General features: G+C 32.6%; 4 protein-coding genes across 4 annotated transcripts; 2 read left to right on the forward strand and 2 right to left on the reverse strand.

Annotated features, from left to right (window-relative positions):
* Positions 1 to 196: 196 nt before the first annotated feature.
* PPL_00323 (WD40 repeat-containing protein) lies at positions 197 to 6193 on the reverse strand (the record flags this gene model as incomplete). Its single annotated transcript, XM_020571358.1, has 5 exons — positions 197 to 854; positions 919 to 3425; positions 3521 to 3682; positions 3754 to 5806; positions 5904 to 6193. 5 exons carry the CDS (start codon positions 6191 to 6193, stop codon positions 197 to 199), a joined length of 5670 nt encoding a protein of 1889 aa, XP_020438632.1.
* Positions 6194 to 7564: 1371 nt separating this feature from the next.
* On the forward strand, positions 7565 to 10770 carry mcfS (mitochondrial substrate carrier family protein; the record flags this gene model as incomplete). The annotated part of the gene is made up of 8 exons (XM_020571359.1): positions 7565 to 7647; positions 7898 to 8454; positions 8528 to 8721; positions 8788 to 8837; positions 9515 to 9557; positions 9651 to 9773; positions 9840 to 10111; positions 10209 to 10770. 8 exons carry the CDS (start codon positions 7565 to 7567, stop codon positions 10768 to 10770), a joined length of 1884 nt encoding a protein of 627 aa, XP_020438633.1.
* A 243-nt stretch (positions 10771 to 11013) lies between these two features.
* On the reverse strand, positions 11014 to 12392 carry PPL_00325 (uncharacterized protein; the record flags this gene model as incomplete). The annotated part of the gene is made up of 6 exons (XM_020571360.1): positions 11014 to 11019; positions 11144 to 11302; positions 11374 to 11675; positions 11756 to 11987; positions 12063 to 12257; positions 12324 to 12392. The coding sequence occupies 6 exons, from the start codon at positions 12390 to 12392 to the stop codon at positions 11014 to 11016; spliced, it is 963 nt and encodes a 320-aa protein (XP_020438634.1).
* Positions 12393 to 16075: 3683 nt separating this feature from the next.
* On the forward strand, positions 16076 to 18448 carry PPL_00326 (uncharacterized protein; the record flags this gene model as incomplete). The annotated part of the gene is made up of 5 exons (XM_020571361.1): positions 16076 to 16871; positions 16951 to 17814; positions 17946 to 18007; positions 18268 to 18327; positions 18431 to 18448. 5 exons carry the CDS (start codon positions 16076 to 16078, stop codon positions 18446 to 18448), a joined length of 1800 nt encoding a protein of 599 aa, XP_020438635.1.
* Between the last annotated feature and the right edge of the window lie 546 nt (positions 18449 to 18994).

Raw genomic sequence — 18994 nt, forward strand, 5'->3', positions numbered from 1 at the left:
ATGAGAGAATATCCAACCAATCTCTTTCTTTCTGTGAATTTCTATGAAAATTTAATACTAATAAACAATTAAAAAATGATTAGATATAAGAATAAGATTACAACAAATTAAAATCTTTGATTAATAGAATTAATTAAAGAAAAAATAACTGAAATTGAAGTTCATTGTCGATAAAATATAAAGCTTTATATTTAATTTAACTTCTGAAATCCAAATTGAATAGACAAGCTTTGGCAGTTTTGTCCCAGCTGCCAGAGATGATTGTTGATTCGTAAGTCTTCAACGATGAGATACGATGACCATGATTGTGAATGGTTCGATGCGATTTGCCTGTATCTACATCCCAAAGTTTGATGGTACCATCGAAAGAGCCAGACACCACAATGTTATTGATAAAGTGATCGACGAGAACCACTTCATCCGAGTGTCCAGAGAGTGTGTGATAGGATTCAGCATAGTTTGAATCCCAAACCTGAATCGTGCTGTCAGCAGATGCTGTAATGAACTTTTTGTGTCCATCTTCCTTCTTGTGATGCAGTAGCAATGAATTTACACTTCCACTGTGTCCCTGGAGTGTACGAATACATTCACCACTCTCCACCGACCAAACTTTGACTTTACCGTCGCATGATCCACTCAACAAAGTATCGGAATCATACTGTAGACATTTCACCCAATCGGTATGTCCAGACAATATCTTTGTGGTGCTCATCGTTCTCAAGTCCCAAATCCTTATATTTGTATCTCTGCTACCAGAGATTATCTTGTAACCATCACAAATGATACTCATAATCGGTTGTTGATGACCAACCAGAGTTGAAGATGGTTTAGTTGTTCTATCATCCCAAACACATCTATAATATCAAATTACTTTTGTTAATATTTTGTTTTGTTAACCATCATATCGTTATAACTTACAATGTATTATCATAGGAACCAGAAAGTATTTGATGACTATCAATATTCTTGATACAACTAATTGAACCTTTGTGTCCTCTAAAAGATTTGATCTTTGTACATTTGTTTAGATCCCATAGTTTCAATGTCTTATCGTACGATCCACTGATAATCTTTGAGTCCGATCCCATTTCGACAGAGTTGACCCAACCACCATGACCGTCGAGCGTACCAAGACATTTGGTGGAAACGATATCCCATACTTTGAGAGTGGAGTCTGCACTACCGGTTACGAGGGTATTGCTTTCTCTATGATGATTCGTCGCCAGTGTGAGACAGAGAACACCCTCTTGATGACCGGCGAACGTCTTCACGACATAGTCACCACGATTCTCAGAGATGTCGCGATAGTCAATCTTTGAGCTCGTCTTTGAGCGTGTCTCACTCCATGCACTCTTGAGATTCATTATACGACTCAGACTACGCAGTGCCACAACACTGTTGGACTTCTCATCGATGAGATGATTCAGCAGTTCACGTCCTTCGTGAGCATTGCTAGATTTAACACCGATGGGCAGGTATGTCTCTTTCGTCAGGTAGAGTTTCAACTCTTTGTCGGCATGCTTGTTGCCCTCGACGGCAACATTGGCATGCGATGATTCCAAGTCGTCCATATCCGACATGTCACGAGCACGTGTGATATTGGAGACGACTTGCATCATAGTCTCGGTTCGGTCCGAGTCAAAGTTGATAACGGTACACATCTTGTTGACGAAACGACGTACCAAATCCGGTTGCGAACCCAAATTGATCATGTAGTAGACCTGTTTGGAGAGCAGAGAGAATGCCATCTCACGTTCCTCCAGCTTCATCTTCTCCTGCTGATCCTCTGGATAGCCACTCCACTTGAGCATCTCCCTCACTATGTTTCCATAGAGTGCTTTACAGCGCTGCTCAATGAGATCAAAGAAGAACTGCTCCCAGAACTTGTAGTTCTGCCAGATATCTTGGTTTCTAAGTAGTTCACTGATATGTTCGTTCGTACCTTTTTGAAGTCGATGATAGATAAACGATGCTTCCAAATAGAGTCGGGTCGATGCGAAATCCGAATGCATATTGGCTTCTCTGAGAGCAGCGCGAAGAATATCACCAAGACAATAGAACATATTATCTGACAATCTAGCTTTATGCATTGAATTCTCCAACTTTTCTTGATTCTTGTAGGGTTTGAGTAAGAGTTTACCGAGAATCTGTCTGCCTGTATCAAACTTGAGTAACTCCAGTACCTGTTGGATGTCAGATTGCTCGGGTAGGACATCGCTTGACATCTTGTTGATAAACAACTCGATGATGGTTACGAATGACTTGTGTTGTTCCTCTGCCATCTTCAAGAGATTGTTCTCTTTGTCGTCGACACGCTGATGACTATTCAAGTCACCGAATGCAATGGAACTGCAATAGATGTCTAGCGATACAGGTGTTGCTGTCGATACGAGAGTGGGTGAGGTGACGACAGAGGATGGTGTACGATGATGCGAAGGTGTAGGAGGTGTTACCATCAACTCTTGTTTCAACGCTGGGAATCTACTGTGCTCTTTGATCGAGGTGGTAATAGTATTCCTGATGGTGGAGAGAGGTGTAGCGTGAACGGTCGAGTACTTGTTCAACTCGAGAACACCCAACGCCTGTGGAATGGAAGACTGGCAGAGTTGAGCGAGTTCCTCAATCGACTTTTTGTACTTTTGAGTCTCAACGAGATAGTCAAAGAGGTTCTTCTTTGGCCAGTTGTGTTGGTCGAGGAAGTAAGAGAATGCCTGTGTCTCCACAAGAGTAGAATAGAACTTGTCACTGGCACTGCCATTCGATCGGCATCTAATGAACTCTTGCTTGTTGAATAGAGTAATCGGCTTGGGGAATACACGTAGATACTTGAGATGTCTGCGATAGTCAGAGAGCACCGAACAAAAGAATTGAATGAACGCAAGACGAATGTGTTCGTTAATGGTTGTTTGTGAAGGTGGTGCAGAAACTGAATGATAAACAGGATGATAATGATTACTAAGTATTCTTTTGTTGTTAGAGCTATTACTATTACTACTACTACTACTGCCACTATTTGTATTCAATGTTGAACTTGTTAAATTATTACTATTACTGTTGTTGTGGTTGATACCATTTGTATAGTTATATGGGTGATCACCGCTAAATGATGGATCAATCGGTGACATTGTATTTAAACTAAAGTTTGGTAGATCTGAAGAGAGTAGCTCGTAATGAACTACCTTGCGTAGTTGGTGAACGAGTTGTGCTGCTTCTCGCTCGGGTAGAGTGGCAGCACGACTTGGATCTTGACCATCAGGCAACATCACAATATTGTTATCGAGGTCGGCAACTACAATCTCACTCATCAGATTCTCTTCATTCAATATGTTATGACTATAAGACTTGTGAATACCCATAATAAATGGGAATGGTGAATAGACATACTCCAACAACAATTCTGGTAGAATAGGTACATATACATGTGGCTATAGATAGATATAACAATAATTATTAAGATTAAGTAAGTAAATGAAAATAGTTATTCTATTAATTAATATTATATGTAAAAATAACAACATACCCATGTAAATGGATGTAATAAAGATGATAATATCTCTGATATCGATGTTAAAAGTGAATACTGTGAAGAGATAATAACAATCTTTTCTTCCATTAAAATACATTTGAATAGTAGTAGTACATTCTTTATATCTAAACATTTAAATAGCAATGAATATGGTAACTAAAAAAAAGGTTTGATTAATATAATTATTAATAATGATAATAATAATAATAATAGTAGTGTTTACTTACATCTGATACTGGTAAAAGACATTCAGGTAATCTTTTAAGTGTTATTGTGTTGTTGTTAATTGTGTAGTTTACATTGTTTACTCCTAGAGTTGGTAGTGGTACCTCTTGAATCATATTATATATACATCGTTCAATGGGTTGTGGCGTGGTTGAGAAGAATACCTTTTGATAGATTTCATTCAGACATATTCTAAAGAAACTGTAAAAAGGATAATGAGAGATAAAACATATACACTTTGGTACATAGATTGTTGATGATACTAATTGATTCGATGAATTACTATTGCTATTGTTTATGTTGTTGTCACTATTACTACTGTTGCTATTACTGTTGTTAACACCGTTAGCACCACCAGCACCGCTATTACTATTACTATTATTATTGCTATTGATAGGTGTTACAATAGGTAGATTATGTACACTGGTTGTATGATGTAACAATATCTTTGAATCAATGATACCTGAATGTTGTACAACACCATTGATATCTTTGTTATCGTCACCTACAACTGCATTCGATTCATTGTCAGCACCATTATTACTATTACTACTACTACTAACACCACCGTTGTTGTTAACATTGAAGTTTGGTAGTGGCAACGACATGCTACTCATAGAGTTTCGTCGCTTCTTTATCTCCGACGCCATATCGTCAGACATTGGTTCGTAAAACATAAGACAAGACGCATAGAAACGCACACCGGTTTCATTGGTGAGAACGAAAGGGAAGAATGAAGGTGCTTGCTCTTCGGTGACCAGCTGAACACCCTTTGGAAAGCAATACATCCAAATGTGATTCGGCAGTACTTCGTCGTCTTTCTGCGGATAGCAATCTAGCAGTTCACCTTTGTACGTTAGATCGAGTGGATCGATCGACTTGACCGACGATTCATAGCGTTGGTCGAGCGGCTCCAACTTTGACGAACAACCGACCACGTAGAAATAGTCAATTGGTCGCGTCGGCTGATATCGCTTCTCCTTGTCTTTCTTTTGCTTTGCTTCCTTTGCTTTTCGACGCTCTTCCTGTCTCTCTTTCTCCAGCTGTTTCTGTTGTTCCTCCTCTTCGCGCTGTCTCAGCTTTTCACGAGCTCTTTCCTTCTCGCGCTCAATCGCCTCTCGCTCCAGCTCCTTTGCACGCTCACGCGCCAGCTGCTCCTCGATAGCAGCAACACGCTCATCCTTTACCTTCTTTCCACTGTTCTCAGTCTTATTGCTATCGATCTTTGATGTTATTTTCTTTGTAAACTTACGGATCTGACTACCACCCTTGCCAATGATAGACATCTCTTTCGCTCCACTCACACTACCGCCGTCTCTCATACTAGAATCTCCTCTTTGTTGTCTACCATTTGGAACTTGTTGTTGATTTTGTATCTGTTGTTGTTGTTGCTGCTGCTGTTGTTGATTCGATTGTTGTTGTTGTTGATTTGTTGTTGCTGATGGTTGTTGTTGTTGTTGTGTTAATTGATGTATATTCTGACTGCTACTACTCGATGTCATTCCAGTCGATGATGAATCATCGGATTTCGTTGAGGAAGTGTCGTCGTTGTTCAACAAAGTGATGTCACGCACCTTTACCAACATTCTGATCTTCAACTCCACACTGTTCTGTCCGTTGTTGTTTGAGTGGTGCGACGATCCACCGACCAAGTTGGTCGACGAGAATGTGGTGGCACGCTTCTCAACTGGCGACCATTGGTCAACTACCCAACTATCGACCAACACCGTTGTAGCAGTTGAAGATGACGATGACTCTGTAGCTGAAGTATGTCCACCACCACCACCACCATTTGCACCAACATTATTCATTGATGAATTATTATTACCAGACGATGAATTCAATGATACAGACTGCAAATTTGGTGAATCTGCAGAAACATTAACACTATGTCTAAAATTTCCAACCCCATTGTTATTACCACTATTACCACTGCCACTAGTCGAATTAGATGGATGTAAAGATTGTTTAACAGTTCCAATTCTAACGTTATTTCCCAATATATTCTGACTGTGAATTGTAAATATTATTTCATCTATACTTGATGTTGTTGATCTAATAATAATAATAATAATAATAAAGTGGTTTGTCAATAATCTAATCTTTCCTTTTTGTTTTTAATTTTACTATAACTATTATTATTATTACATACATTGTAAACTTATCATTCCATAATGGATTCATTGTTTTCTTTTGAGTTCTTGTCTTGAATTTCTTGCCATCGACTTTAAATTTTATAAACATGTCTTTCTCGTTGAGATTCTTTCCAAGGATCTCCTCTATATAGATTGTGGTGAGTTGTGATGTGGTATAGGTCGAAACGATTGGTGGCGATGTGATGAGTGTGGTTGTTTGTTGTGGTGGTGTTGTCGGTGAACTTGGTGACTGTTGAACAGGTGAAGAAGCTGTCACTGGCGTAGATGAAACAACTGGCGACGACATTCTCCCCTTTTTTTTTATTTATTTATTATTAATAATAATAATAATAATAACTACTAATATTACAAAACAAAGAAACAATGATAATAGTACTTTTTATATAGATATTGTTTTTTAATATTACAAAAAAATAAAATAAAATTAGATTTATAAATATATTAAAACAAAGAAAAGATTGATTGATTGATTGATTAAATTATTGTTGTTTTGATGTCTTTTTTGTATCTAATCTTAATTTTAAATAATATAATATTATGCTATATATCTATAAACTTTCTATCTATCTAAATTTTATTTTATAATTTATTTGAAAATTTAATTGATTTCAAATTTTTTGTTGCCTGTAAGGAAATCCTTTGTGTTTTAAATGAATTGATTTGCTTTTAAAAATTATATCTAATGATTTGGATTATTTTGGAATAAAAACAAAATGATCAAAAATTTGTTTTTTACGTAATTTTTTTTTAAACAAACTTTTTTGTAAAAAAATAAATTAAATAATTATTGGTGTTTGTTTCTTTGTTTGATTGTAATTAAATTAAAGAAAATGATTTTATTTGTTTTATATTGGTAAAGATTATTTAATTTGATATTTTTTAAAAATAAAAATAATTAAAAATCAATAATATTCAATTTCAACTCAAACAACCAATGATCAAAAAAAAAAATAAATAAAAAAAAATACAAAATCATAAAAAGTAATAGTATGATCATCCATAATATGTATTTTATTCAATAACTTCTCTTATTTATTGTTCATTGATATTTATGTGTATAAAATGGTGTTATTTGTGTTTGTGTTATGTTTTTGTGTGGTTGGCGATGAATTTATATTGTTTTTTTTTTATTTGATTTTTAACGGTAAAATTAAATTGAAGTGGATGATGGTTGATTCTTGTAACGAATGTAACACTATTTAAATATTATACATTCCCAAAAAAATATTTCTAAAAAAGACTATTTTTTAACTCTTTCCAAAAAATATTTATTTTTAACTACATTGATGAGGAAACTGGAAAATTGGCAAAAATCACTTGTTTTTTAAGAAAAATATAAAAACAATATAAAAAAAATAAATAAATAAAAGATTAGTCTTTAATCAATCTTCCGACTTGAAGGATCGATATCCAAGTTCTATAAAAGGAATCAATAGGATCAGTCTTTACCAAAAAGAGTTTTCTCTTTAAACCAAAATTAAATAAATTAAATTAAAAAATTCATTATTTTTTGCACAAGGGTACCCTGTTTTTTTTTTATGAAAGTTTTTATCAAAAAAACGAAGCAATGACTTCATTAAAATAATTTCTTAAAAAATAGTTTCATTAATCTAATCTTTATTATAAATATTTAATTTTATAAGTTTAATATTGTATAATGACAGGATCATCAGCTGCTGCTCAAGGAGCTAAGGATAGTATTGCTGGCACTGTTGCAGGTGCTGCTTGCTTATTTACAGGGTGAGTTTTGATTAGTCATTATTGTTGTTGTTGTTTGTTATTGTTCTAGAATCTTTGTTTAATATTACACTATATAGTCAAAAACATCAAGGTTGTTGTTTATCAGGACATCAACTAATAATGAGAAATTAATTATTCACATGATAAAAAATGAAATTCATAACTTCATGAAGAATTTTCAAAAAGTGTTACTTTTACTAACACTTTTTATTTTATTTGTTTATAAAAACAATGTAATTATTATTTATAGACATCCATTCGATACCATTAGAGTTAGATTACAGACTTCGAGTACACCGGTCGGAATCATAGAATGTTTGAAGAATACAGTGCAAAAGGAGGGTGCGATGGCACTCTACAAGGGTGTGACGAGTCCACTGTTTGGAATGATGTTTGAGACGGCGGTGTTGTTTGCCGGTTACGGTCAGATGAAAAAGCTGATTCAGAAAGACCCGACAAAGCCACTAGAACTCTGGCAATACAGTGTTTGTGGTGCCGGTGCCGGTTTCACTGCCACTTTCGTGTTGACACCGGTCGAGTTGATCAAGTGTCGTCTTCAAATCCAAACAACAGGACCACAGAAATACAACGGATCATTCGATTGTTTCAAGAAGATCATCAAAGAGGACGGTGTCGCCGGTCTCTACAGAGGAATCATACCGACACTGGCCAGAGAGATTCCCGGTAACATGGCATTCTTTGGTGTCTACGAAGGTTTGAAACGTCATTTTAGAAAAACAACTGGAAAAGAAGATTTACCATTACAATATTTAATTTTCTCTGGTGGAATTGGTGGAATTGCATATTGTAAGTTATATATAAATATGTTTGTTTGTTTGTTAATTATCTATAAATTAATAATATTATGTATTTTTTTTAGGGAGTATTTTCTATCCAGCAGATGTAGCGAAATCTAGTATTCAGGTGAGTGATGGTGGACCAGCACCCTCATTGACAGCGACATTGAAAAAGATTTACCAAAAAGATGGTGTCAAAGGATTATATAGAGGATATGTTCCAACAGTACTGAGAGCATTCCCAGCTAACGCTGCAATGTTTTCAGTCTACGAAGTTGTAATAAAATTACTTGACAAAGTAATGTAATAAAGATATTATATATGAAAAAATATTTAAAAATAGATGGAATCTCCAGAGCAACATCATTTCATTTCCAATTATTTGAATTGTTTGTATTTTTAAACAGTTTGAAAGAAACATAAATTCCAAGATACTTTGTTTTCGAAATGAAGATGGGCAATGGTTTAATTGGAGAGCACAATGTGCGTTGTTCGAAATTTCAATTCAATTTCATTAAATGTATATCTTTCAAAAGAAGATATTCATCATTCCTATTTTTGGTTAAAAAAAAAACAAAAAAAAAAAAAGATTTAATTTAATAGATAAATTTAATTCGGATTCCGAATCAACTGTGTGGAAATCCATCAAATTTAATTCTCAAAAAAAATAAAAATAAAAAAAAATATTAATTTTTTAATATAAAAAAATAAATTAAATCATATTATAAGGGGGGGTTGTATATATGAAAACAATGCAACACACAACTACACTCTACAAATTCTTATTATCTTGTTTGATTTAGTTTATTTTCAATAACATTAAGCAATCTTTTATCATAGACATCTATTTTTATTTTGTTAAATATAATTATATTATATAATATCTATTTATATAACATACATTAATATAAAAATATGAAATTAACAATTCTACTAATACTAACACTATATATAATATATAATATAGATGCAAAAAAGATGTATGTATTTGAATTGTTGTTGTAGTAGAAGATTTAACTGTCAATAATAGAAAAAAACTAACATACTTTTATTTTATATGTCCAAAATAGAAATACAAAGTTAAATTTTAAAAATGATGGAACCTTTAAAATTGTAAATAATATACTTAAAAGTTTTGTTTTTATTTTTTGGTTGGTCATTTTCTTTATCTAATTTAATGATTGTTTATTTATTTCGTTTGATTAGTTACAATTTACAGATTTACATTATGGTGAAACCGATGAGAAAGATAATAATTCACAGGCAGCTCAAACAGTGATTTTAAAGACGGAACCCGATATCGATTTGGCAGTGATGACTGGCGATTGTGTAAGTGGCTATGCTTGGAACGGTTCTAAAGGCTGGTTTGTTGAGAAGTATACTCATCTTTTGCAGCCGCTGATCGCTGCCGATGTTCAATGGGCACTGGCACTAGGCAATCACGATGACCAAGCCGACTTAAACCGTCGTCAAATCATAGATTTCGACATGAGCTTTCAGCAGAGTCTGACCATCCAAGGTCCCGAAGGTATCACCGGTGCTTCCAACTACTACATTCCCGTACTGAATGGTGATGAACCAGCGCTGATTCTCTACTTTTTCGACTCGAACGATGACAACTGTCAGAATATCACTGGTTGGGGATGCGTTTATCCAGATCAAGTTCAGTAAATATCTATATATATATATATATATATATATACTAATTTGCTAATCTTTTATTCTTATTAAATAATCCTAACATCTTCTCTAACAAACAATTAGGTGGTACACTCAAACTTCACAAGCACTGAAACAAAAATATGGTAAGACCATTCCGGCAATGGCTTTCATGCACATTCCTATTCCAGAGTATTTGGACATGTGGAATTTCTATCCTGTGAACGGATCGCTTGAAGATACCGGTGTGTGCTGTTTCTCTGTGAACACCGGATTGTTTGCCGCTTTCAGAGAGATGGGTGACGTTGTCGGTGTCCTCTGTGGACACGACCATAACAATGACTTTATTGGAATGTACAACGGTATCCAACTGGGCTATGGAAGAAAAACCGGGTATGGAGCATACGGTCCACCACCAGGATGGAAACACGGTGCCAGAGTGATCGAATTTATCGCGTCGCCATTCTCATTCAAGACATGGTTGCGCTTCGAAGATGGAACCACCGAAGAGACACAGACACTTCATCAGCCAAACTTGAGCGAAGAGTGGAATGCTTGCTGCGACACTGTTGGATTCGTCAACCACAGCATGATTGTTTCAAACTGCAGATCCTATGAACAGGAATTCGTATCACTACATGGAAGTTCATCTGAAAAAGTACATTAATTTACAAACACATCATTCCCAGCTTAACTTGTATCAACTACCCTCTAATTACTATTATCACAATTAACAACTCTCATCACTTTCAAAACTCAATCAAAATTGTTGTAAATATCTATAACACAATAATGCTATTATCATCAAGATTGTTTGTATCTGTATATATATATCATAAAAACTATTATTATTATTATCTTACTTTTCCAATAAAAAATACTTTTTTTTTTTATTCTTTCTTTAATTTAATTAAGACTATTTAATATATATTTGGTTTGTTTTTACTTTAAAAAAACAAAATTGTAAAATAGAGTTGAAACATGTTTGACTATTTATGTGATTCCTGAATGTCATGACTCTTTAGAGATTCTTCAAGTACATCCTTAATGAAAATGATGAATGAAAAATGATTCTCTGGAATATCCTTTTCATAGAAGTAACAACGCCAGTATTTGATTTGTTCATCCTCCAACATAATCATTGAAAGATCGATATCTTCACATCTTTCTTTGTTATCTCTTTTAGTTGCACCAAATAACTAATATAAAATATTCGTAAAATATTAATATCAATTATAATTAAGAGTTATTAAATTAATTCTTTACTTACTTGAATGTAAATTGCAACATTTGGTTGTGTATAATCATATAGTATCTCTAGAATACTTGCACCGATATCCTCGAAATCATTAAGGAATTTCTTTAGACCAAGGACACAATCATCCTTTCCAACGTGAACTCTCCAAGGTGGTCTTATCTCAACGTCCTTATGAAGAGTACCACTCCAACCGCCAATATCGGCATTCTCCAAGTAAGAGAACTTCTTTCGTACGAAATCACACATTTCACTGGCAGTGTGTTTCTTTGGTGGTTTCCTATTTCTCATCCAACACTTTTCTGATATTGGTTCATCTATATTTCTAATGAACGTGAAATAATAAATAAATTAGAATAAACACTTTAAACAACTAATAAATATTAATAAATAATACAATACTCTATAAATCTTGAATAGAATGGATCTCTCCAGATATACCAAGTTTTAATTGTATTCTCTTTCGATAGCTTCATAAACCATACAACCATTTTCTCATGATAGTACTGATCCTTCTCTTTCTTTCTTCTTGTGATCCACTCTGAACAAACCAGCATCTTTTCACTGTCATAATAGAATCTATTGAAGAAATATTTTAATATTCCTTTATTCTTTTTACTTAGAAATTCCTAATTAATAGAATATTAAATAATGAGTAATGATTAATGATTAACTTTAAACATTATGTTCATTCAAAAACATACTTGAATTGAAATTCTTCCAATGATCTCTTCATTAATTCTATTTAAAACTGCTTTGGGTTCTAAATATTCATCTAGTTTTGTCCAATCGCTTGTAGACATAATATTGCCTAGATCCATAAGCATTGAATGTATTTTTTTTCTCTGATCGGCATCATGGATTACAATTCCATCTTTTACTGGATAATTTCCTTTCTCCTATACAGAATAGAAAAATTGTCAGCCATGAGGAAAATAAAAACACATAAATCTCTCAATACCAACCTCTGTAGAGATACTAGGTTTACTCTGACTCTTTTTTATGTTTTTTTCATTCTTATGTATAGATGCCATCTTTTTAGTTATTAGATATAACAAAAATGTTTGTTATAAATTATATAAAAAATAAATAATAAATAATTGAATATTATAAAATTATTACTGAATTAATAATATATATATAAAATAATTAATTTATCATATTAAAAATAAAAATAACATTCTCATTTGATATATAAATGTAAGTCAGTCGCATGACATGGTGAACATGATATTAATGTTAGTTTCACATATATACACAGCATTGTTTTAATAGATTATATAGCCAATGGTTTTATAAATGTTAACACACACACATTATTAAATTTTTTTGTTTTTTTGTTTTAATTTGGTAATTATTAAATTTTACTTTTTTGGAAAGAGTAACTAATAGGAATTAGCTAAAAAAAATTTATAAATGAAACTAAAACTATCGATTAACTCACCAATTAAAAAAATAGATTTATTTAAAAATAAAATTGATATTCGTGAAAAAAAAGTTGATAGATTTTTCTGTTTTTGTTTTTATCAAATTTTGAAATAAAAAAGAGACTGTCATTGGGATTATCACAATGTGATTGATTGTAAATTTACACCCAAATTATTTGCGAAAAGCCACCAAATGCCCGCTATTCCTCCTATTGCGAATATATTTATAATTCATAATAAAAAAGAAAAGAAAAAAATAGAAAAAAATACATTAAATTTCAATTGTATTAAATTAATTAATTATTTATTATTATTATTATTATTATTTATTAATATATATCTATCAAAAGTTTTAAGAATAAAAGAAAGAATCGATCATATTTAATCTATTTTATTTATTATAATATCAATTTGATTTTTTAAGGTATGATGAAATGAATTAATTACATTTAAATCAACAACAATTGGCAAATTACAAATTGGAAGAACAAAGAGTTAACTACATTTCTTTAACAAATATATCTTCATGTTAAACAACAACAACAACAATAATAATAATAATCTTTGTCAAAACTTGAAAATTGATCGAAAATGAAAAAGCATAGTAGTAGTTAGCAATAACAAACAATCAACTATTTTTACATGATAACAATCTTGACTATTTTTTCAAATCTCGAATATAAACACATTTCTTTAGAGCAATAAATAACATTACTGCTACCACTACAATCAATCAATCGAATCAAACAAATAAAGTTGGTTGCCAAACGCTTAATCAACCAGAAACACACACCCACAAAACAAAACACATAATAACCACACACAACGAAAAAAAAAACTCTAAATTTTTATTTGTGTGTGTATTCGATCGAATTATAAGTAAGTAAAAGTTAGAGTTTTTTTTTTAAGTGTTGATAATAAATAATTGTTTATTATGTCAATGTTGCTATTGATTAAACTTTAAAATCAGTTATAAAACAACAGTAGTCAAACAGATAGATGATTGTTTGTTTGTTATTATTGCACACCACACTGTGTCGTCAGACTCTCAATCAGCAACAAAATTTCACTCCATTGGTGTTGTTTTTTGATTTGTTTTGTTTTATTGTGAAGTTTTTCGGCGCCGCGTCTATGTCATTTCGAAACTGAAAAATTTTAACAACAAGATTTAAAGTTTTTTTTTTATTTTTATTTTTTTTGCTTTTTTTTTCATTAAATTATTAGCAATTAATTAATGAGAGGCACGCAATCTAAAAAACACAAAAAAAAGCAAAACACGAAAAATAGAAAAAGAAAAACAAAAATATATTTCACAACAAAACAAAAAAAATCGCTTCTCATCTGAGAATCTAATCATTCACATAAACAATTACAAAAAACATTGCAAAGCTAAAACAAACAACAAAATTATTTTTATACAAAGTGAAACCTGTTTTAAAAATAAACAACTTTTATTTTACACTTTTTTTTTTTTTTTTTAATTAAACAATAAAGTAAAGTGTATAATATAATACAAATACAAATATAAATTAATAAGTAAAATAGCAATCATTCACTATCATCATCATCATCATCCATCATCGTCATCATCACCAGTAGTGAGTAAACAACTAAATTATTTATATATATATATATATATATAAATAGTTTAATAAATGATTTATAGGTTAGTTATTCATTTAAAAATCATACAGCTAATAAAACAACAACTAAATATAAATAACACGCACCTTAAGACTTGTCCATATTACACATGAACAACAATAATTATAACATCATGATTTAAGATGACCCTTTTACTACTTATGAAATGAAATGGAAAATGAGATGAAATGCGAATGTTGGTGTTCAATGAGTTATGTGAATCATAACAATGTATCACATGTTCATTTTATTACTATCACTACTATTACAATTTTCAATTCACTTTAACATTATAGTATTTCACTAATAGAATTAATAGAACAATAAAAATTAAATAAATAAATGAATCACATAATAATATAGATTAATATAAACAAAGTCAAGACACACCAAAAACACACACAATTTCATTCACTTCACACGCCCACACTCAAAGACACACACTTTTTCTCATACACACCCACACACCCACACAATCACTGAAAATTAATTCTAATCTAATGTCAACGATCAAGTAGAATAAGTTGCAGTTATTTGTCACACTTATCCACACTCCTACCTCTCTTTCTTTCCTCTTTATTAACATAGAATGGGTGAGAGTAGATAAGCTCTACATCGACATATTACTATTGCCAACGAAATCAACAATTAGCTTAACAGAAAATCAAAGGCGGGTATATACTGCTGCTGTTGATTATTAGTTAAATAAATGAAATTGATCAAACTCAATCATATGTTCATTTTTTTGCATTGCAATAAAAGTTTTATTATTGTTGTTGGCCATCTAATCAATCAATCAATCAGTTCGTTTTTAATTATTAATATTAATTTGTGATTGTTTGTTTAGTTGTTTTGTTTGATTATTATTTAAAAATAGTTAATATTACAAAATCGGCCATATTTGGTTATTATTGTATTTTGTAAGAATCAAAAGCAATTCATCATCACGCACTCAATGTCATCGCCTTCAAGCAAAACTAAAATCAAATCAATTAAATTAAATTATCAATATTATCATCAGATTTTATTCTAACATTAAATTCAACCAATCAAAAACATAAATAAATTGATGTTGGAACCATTTTAACTTTATTAAGAATACTAAACTAACATATAAATATATTTATCATCATAATTATATAAATCATCAAACAGATAACCAAACATAGCATAATTTAGATTTTGTCAATTACATTGCAGAGAAAGAGACAAAGATAGAGACATTATCATTATTTTTATTTTTTAAAAATCAATCAGGCTACCAGTAATTCAACATCATCATCAATCAGTATCACAAGTTCAGTAGTCAACATTTCACTCGAAAACCAATCTAATATCCAATAACAATAATCACTTGGTATTAACAACACACAACTCAACCAACAATAGCTAAAAACAACCTTCTTTAATTTGTAATAACATAATATATTATAATAGTATTTAAAATCAATAACAAACAAACACTCTTAATATTTATATCAATATATTTTATCAATAACAACAAACAAACAGACCAACACACTCACTTCACTTTAGAGTTTGTTTTGGGTTTTCCAAACAAAACAAAAAAAAAATAATAACTAAAAAAAAAAAGAGAGATAGATAGAGGAAGGATTTCTTGAAAAAAAAGCAACAAAAAAAAAAAGATGAATAATATTACACAGTTGTTTGGAAAAGGTGATTATACGGACAAGGAGGAGTTGAAGAACGATCTAAGGAATCTACATAAATACATCAAGGAGAGCAATGTAAAGAAGGTCAAAAAGATGTTTTCCTCAAAGAAGGGCAAACATTTGCTGACAGCCACCGACGAACTCGACCAGAATGCACTGATGATAGCTGCACGTGCCAACAATATAGAGATGTTTGAGATTATCCTGTCGTTCTACAAGAGTTGTAAGATCGATATAAACATGCCTGACAAGAATGGCTACACTTGTCTACACCACTTCTTCTCGATGCCCGATTTGGAACCAAAGATGCTGCTGATCCTGCTAGACCAGGAGGACGTCCACGTCAACAGCACCAACCGTGATCTCAACACACCGTTCCACTACTTTTGCCAGAAGTTCCGATCAAACTCCTCGGTCAAAGAGGTATTTGACCGCATGGTTGCCAAGGGCGCCAACGTCAATGCCACCAACAAGAACGGTGAGGCACCTCTCCACAAAGCGATATTCAACAACACACTGGCACAGACAATGGTGACATTGCTACTCGAGAATCACGCACTCGTCAACGTAACCAACAAGAATGGCGAATCGTGTCTACACTATTGCGTGCGAATGGGACGTACCGATCTCGTCACCATTCTCCTCAAATTCGGTGCCGACAGAACCATCACCAAAGACAACCAATCACTATACGACATTGCCATACAAGAGAATTTCACTAAATTAGCTGATCTATTAAAAGATGGTGTTGATATTAATACTGTTCAAAGTAATTATCAATCATTCAACAACAAAGCAGCGACAATAACTAACTTTTTTTTTTTTTTTTTTTAAATTAAAAACTTTAGGTAATGGTGCTGCAACAGAATTAATTACATTATTACAGAACCCAGCGTTGCGAGAAGATTTCAGAGCATTCTTGAGGGATGAATTGATTTGCGAGGAGAATATTTCATTTTGGTTGGATATCGAATCTTACAAGAATATGAAGATTGACTCTGCACAGAGATTGTTCAAGGAACTATACAGAATTCACGATAAATATATTGCCGATAATTCAACATCCGAAATCAATGTGCCTTTCTCCATCAAAAAAGATATCAATAATTTGTTAAAATCGTTGCCGCCTCTCGCCGACCTCCTGTCAGAGTGTAACAGTGCCAACGGCAGTAGTAACTCGCTTGGCAGCGGTAGTGGAAGCAGCAACAATCTGTTGGGCAATCTGCCACCTACAAACTCACCGCTTCTCATTGGCTCATCTTCACCACCGCTTGCCAATCCATCGTCTGCATCGACTACACCAACTTCCACTTTGTCAACAACCTCACTTTCACAAGTAGTTTTATCTACAACAACACCAACAACAACAACAAGCTCAAGCTCAAGCACAAGCTCGACTACAACTTCACCGACTTCAACAACACCACAGAGTTCAGCATCATCAACATCAACTTCACCACTTCCACACCTATCGATCGAATCTAGCAGCACAACAAACGAATCATCATCATCTTCCGCCACATCATCGTCAACCAACACAACAACCTCTACAAGTAATCAACCATCTTCATCATCAGCACCATCATCACCAATCACCAACCCAGTCTATGATTTCCACAAAATTCAAACCATTTACAACACAGCACAACAACATATATTCATGTTAATGGCAACCGATTCACTTTCAAAATATAAAAAGAGATCAAGAAAGAGTAAATCTTATATGAATTAAATTTTTTATTAATAAAAAATAATATAATATTTTAAATAACAACTTATTAGTTTTGTTACTTTTTTTTTTTACTCTCTTATCTTGTTTTTTTTTTTTTTTTTTTATAAATAGAATCTGAATACTGTGTTTCTACCTCTGTGGTGTTTGATGGAGTTAATGTAGTAGAAGGTGATGTAAGTTCTGGTTTGTGGTGATGGTTGATAAGGTTGTGGTTTTTAAGTTTAAGTGGTAGTGGTTTGTCATTATGCAATATTGGTTTCATTTGATGTGTAAGTAATTTCATAATTGGTCTGAATTGTTGCCACAGTTGGATGGAATGTTTGAGTGCGGTGGGGTTATCTTGTTATGTCTGATCTGATTCCGCCAGCTTTGGTAGTATGCGGAATAGACATCTTGATTTGCAATTACTCTATTTAGTTTGATATCATGAAAGCTTGATGTCACTCAACACGATGCCTACCACGGTAAAACAGAGCCTCGAACCCGTGTCGAAGTAATTAAGCCCACGAATGAAATTTTACTAACTACGTCCTTCGACTTCTCTTATCTTGTTAAAAAAAAAAGGGTAGTGTCAATCTTTGGTTTTTGTTCAGCAGAGAGTAGTCATGAATTAAGTTATGGATCTTTGATCCACCTCGTATATCGAACTTCATTGATTTCTTTACCACGCCAGAATTCCAACCTATGAACGGCAACCGTCAACCTCTTCCATTTTCTGAGGATGGATGTCTTTGGTTTATTTGCACGTTCGAGGACTATTTCTGGTACCAGCGCACCCTCTCTCGAGGATTTCCCACCAAGGGATAATTCAGTATCTCAGACCTTCCCAAATTTAAGCCATCGAGTGGCATTCTTTCTATTTTAATGTTATGTATTGCAATACATCCATTCGTTTAATCTAATACAAGTTTCTGCTGATCATAACCGTTATTGAATCGACTTGCATCCCCATATTTTTTGGAAATCGTTGAACTTTTCAATCACAGATTTTTCATTTCTTTTCATTTTTATGGGTTGAGTTGGCTTGTTTTGAAGATGAAACAAAAAACTATTATTCTTTGTTTTACAAAAAAAAAAAAAAAAAAAGATAACAAACTATTTTTCTTCTTTATATCTCAACAATGTTGATAAATATATATTCTAATTCTCTTTCTTTGTTT

The sequence above is a fragment of the Heterostelium album genome (assembly GCF_000004825.1).
Source record: "Heterostelium album PN500 unplaced genomic scaffold PPL_scaffold1, whole genome shotgun sequence".
NCBI classification, from domain to species: Eukaryota; Evosea; class Eumycetozoa; order Acytosteliales; family Acytosteliaceae; genus Heterostelium; species Heterostelium album.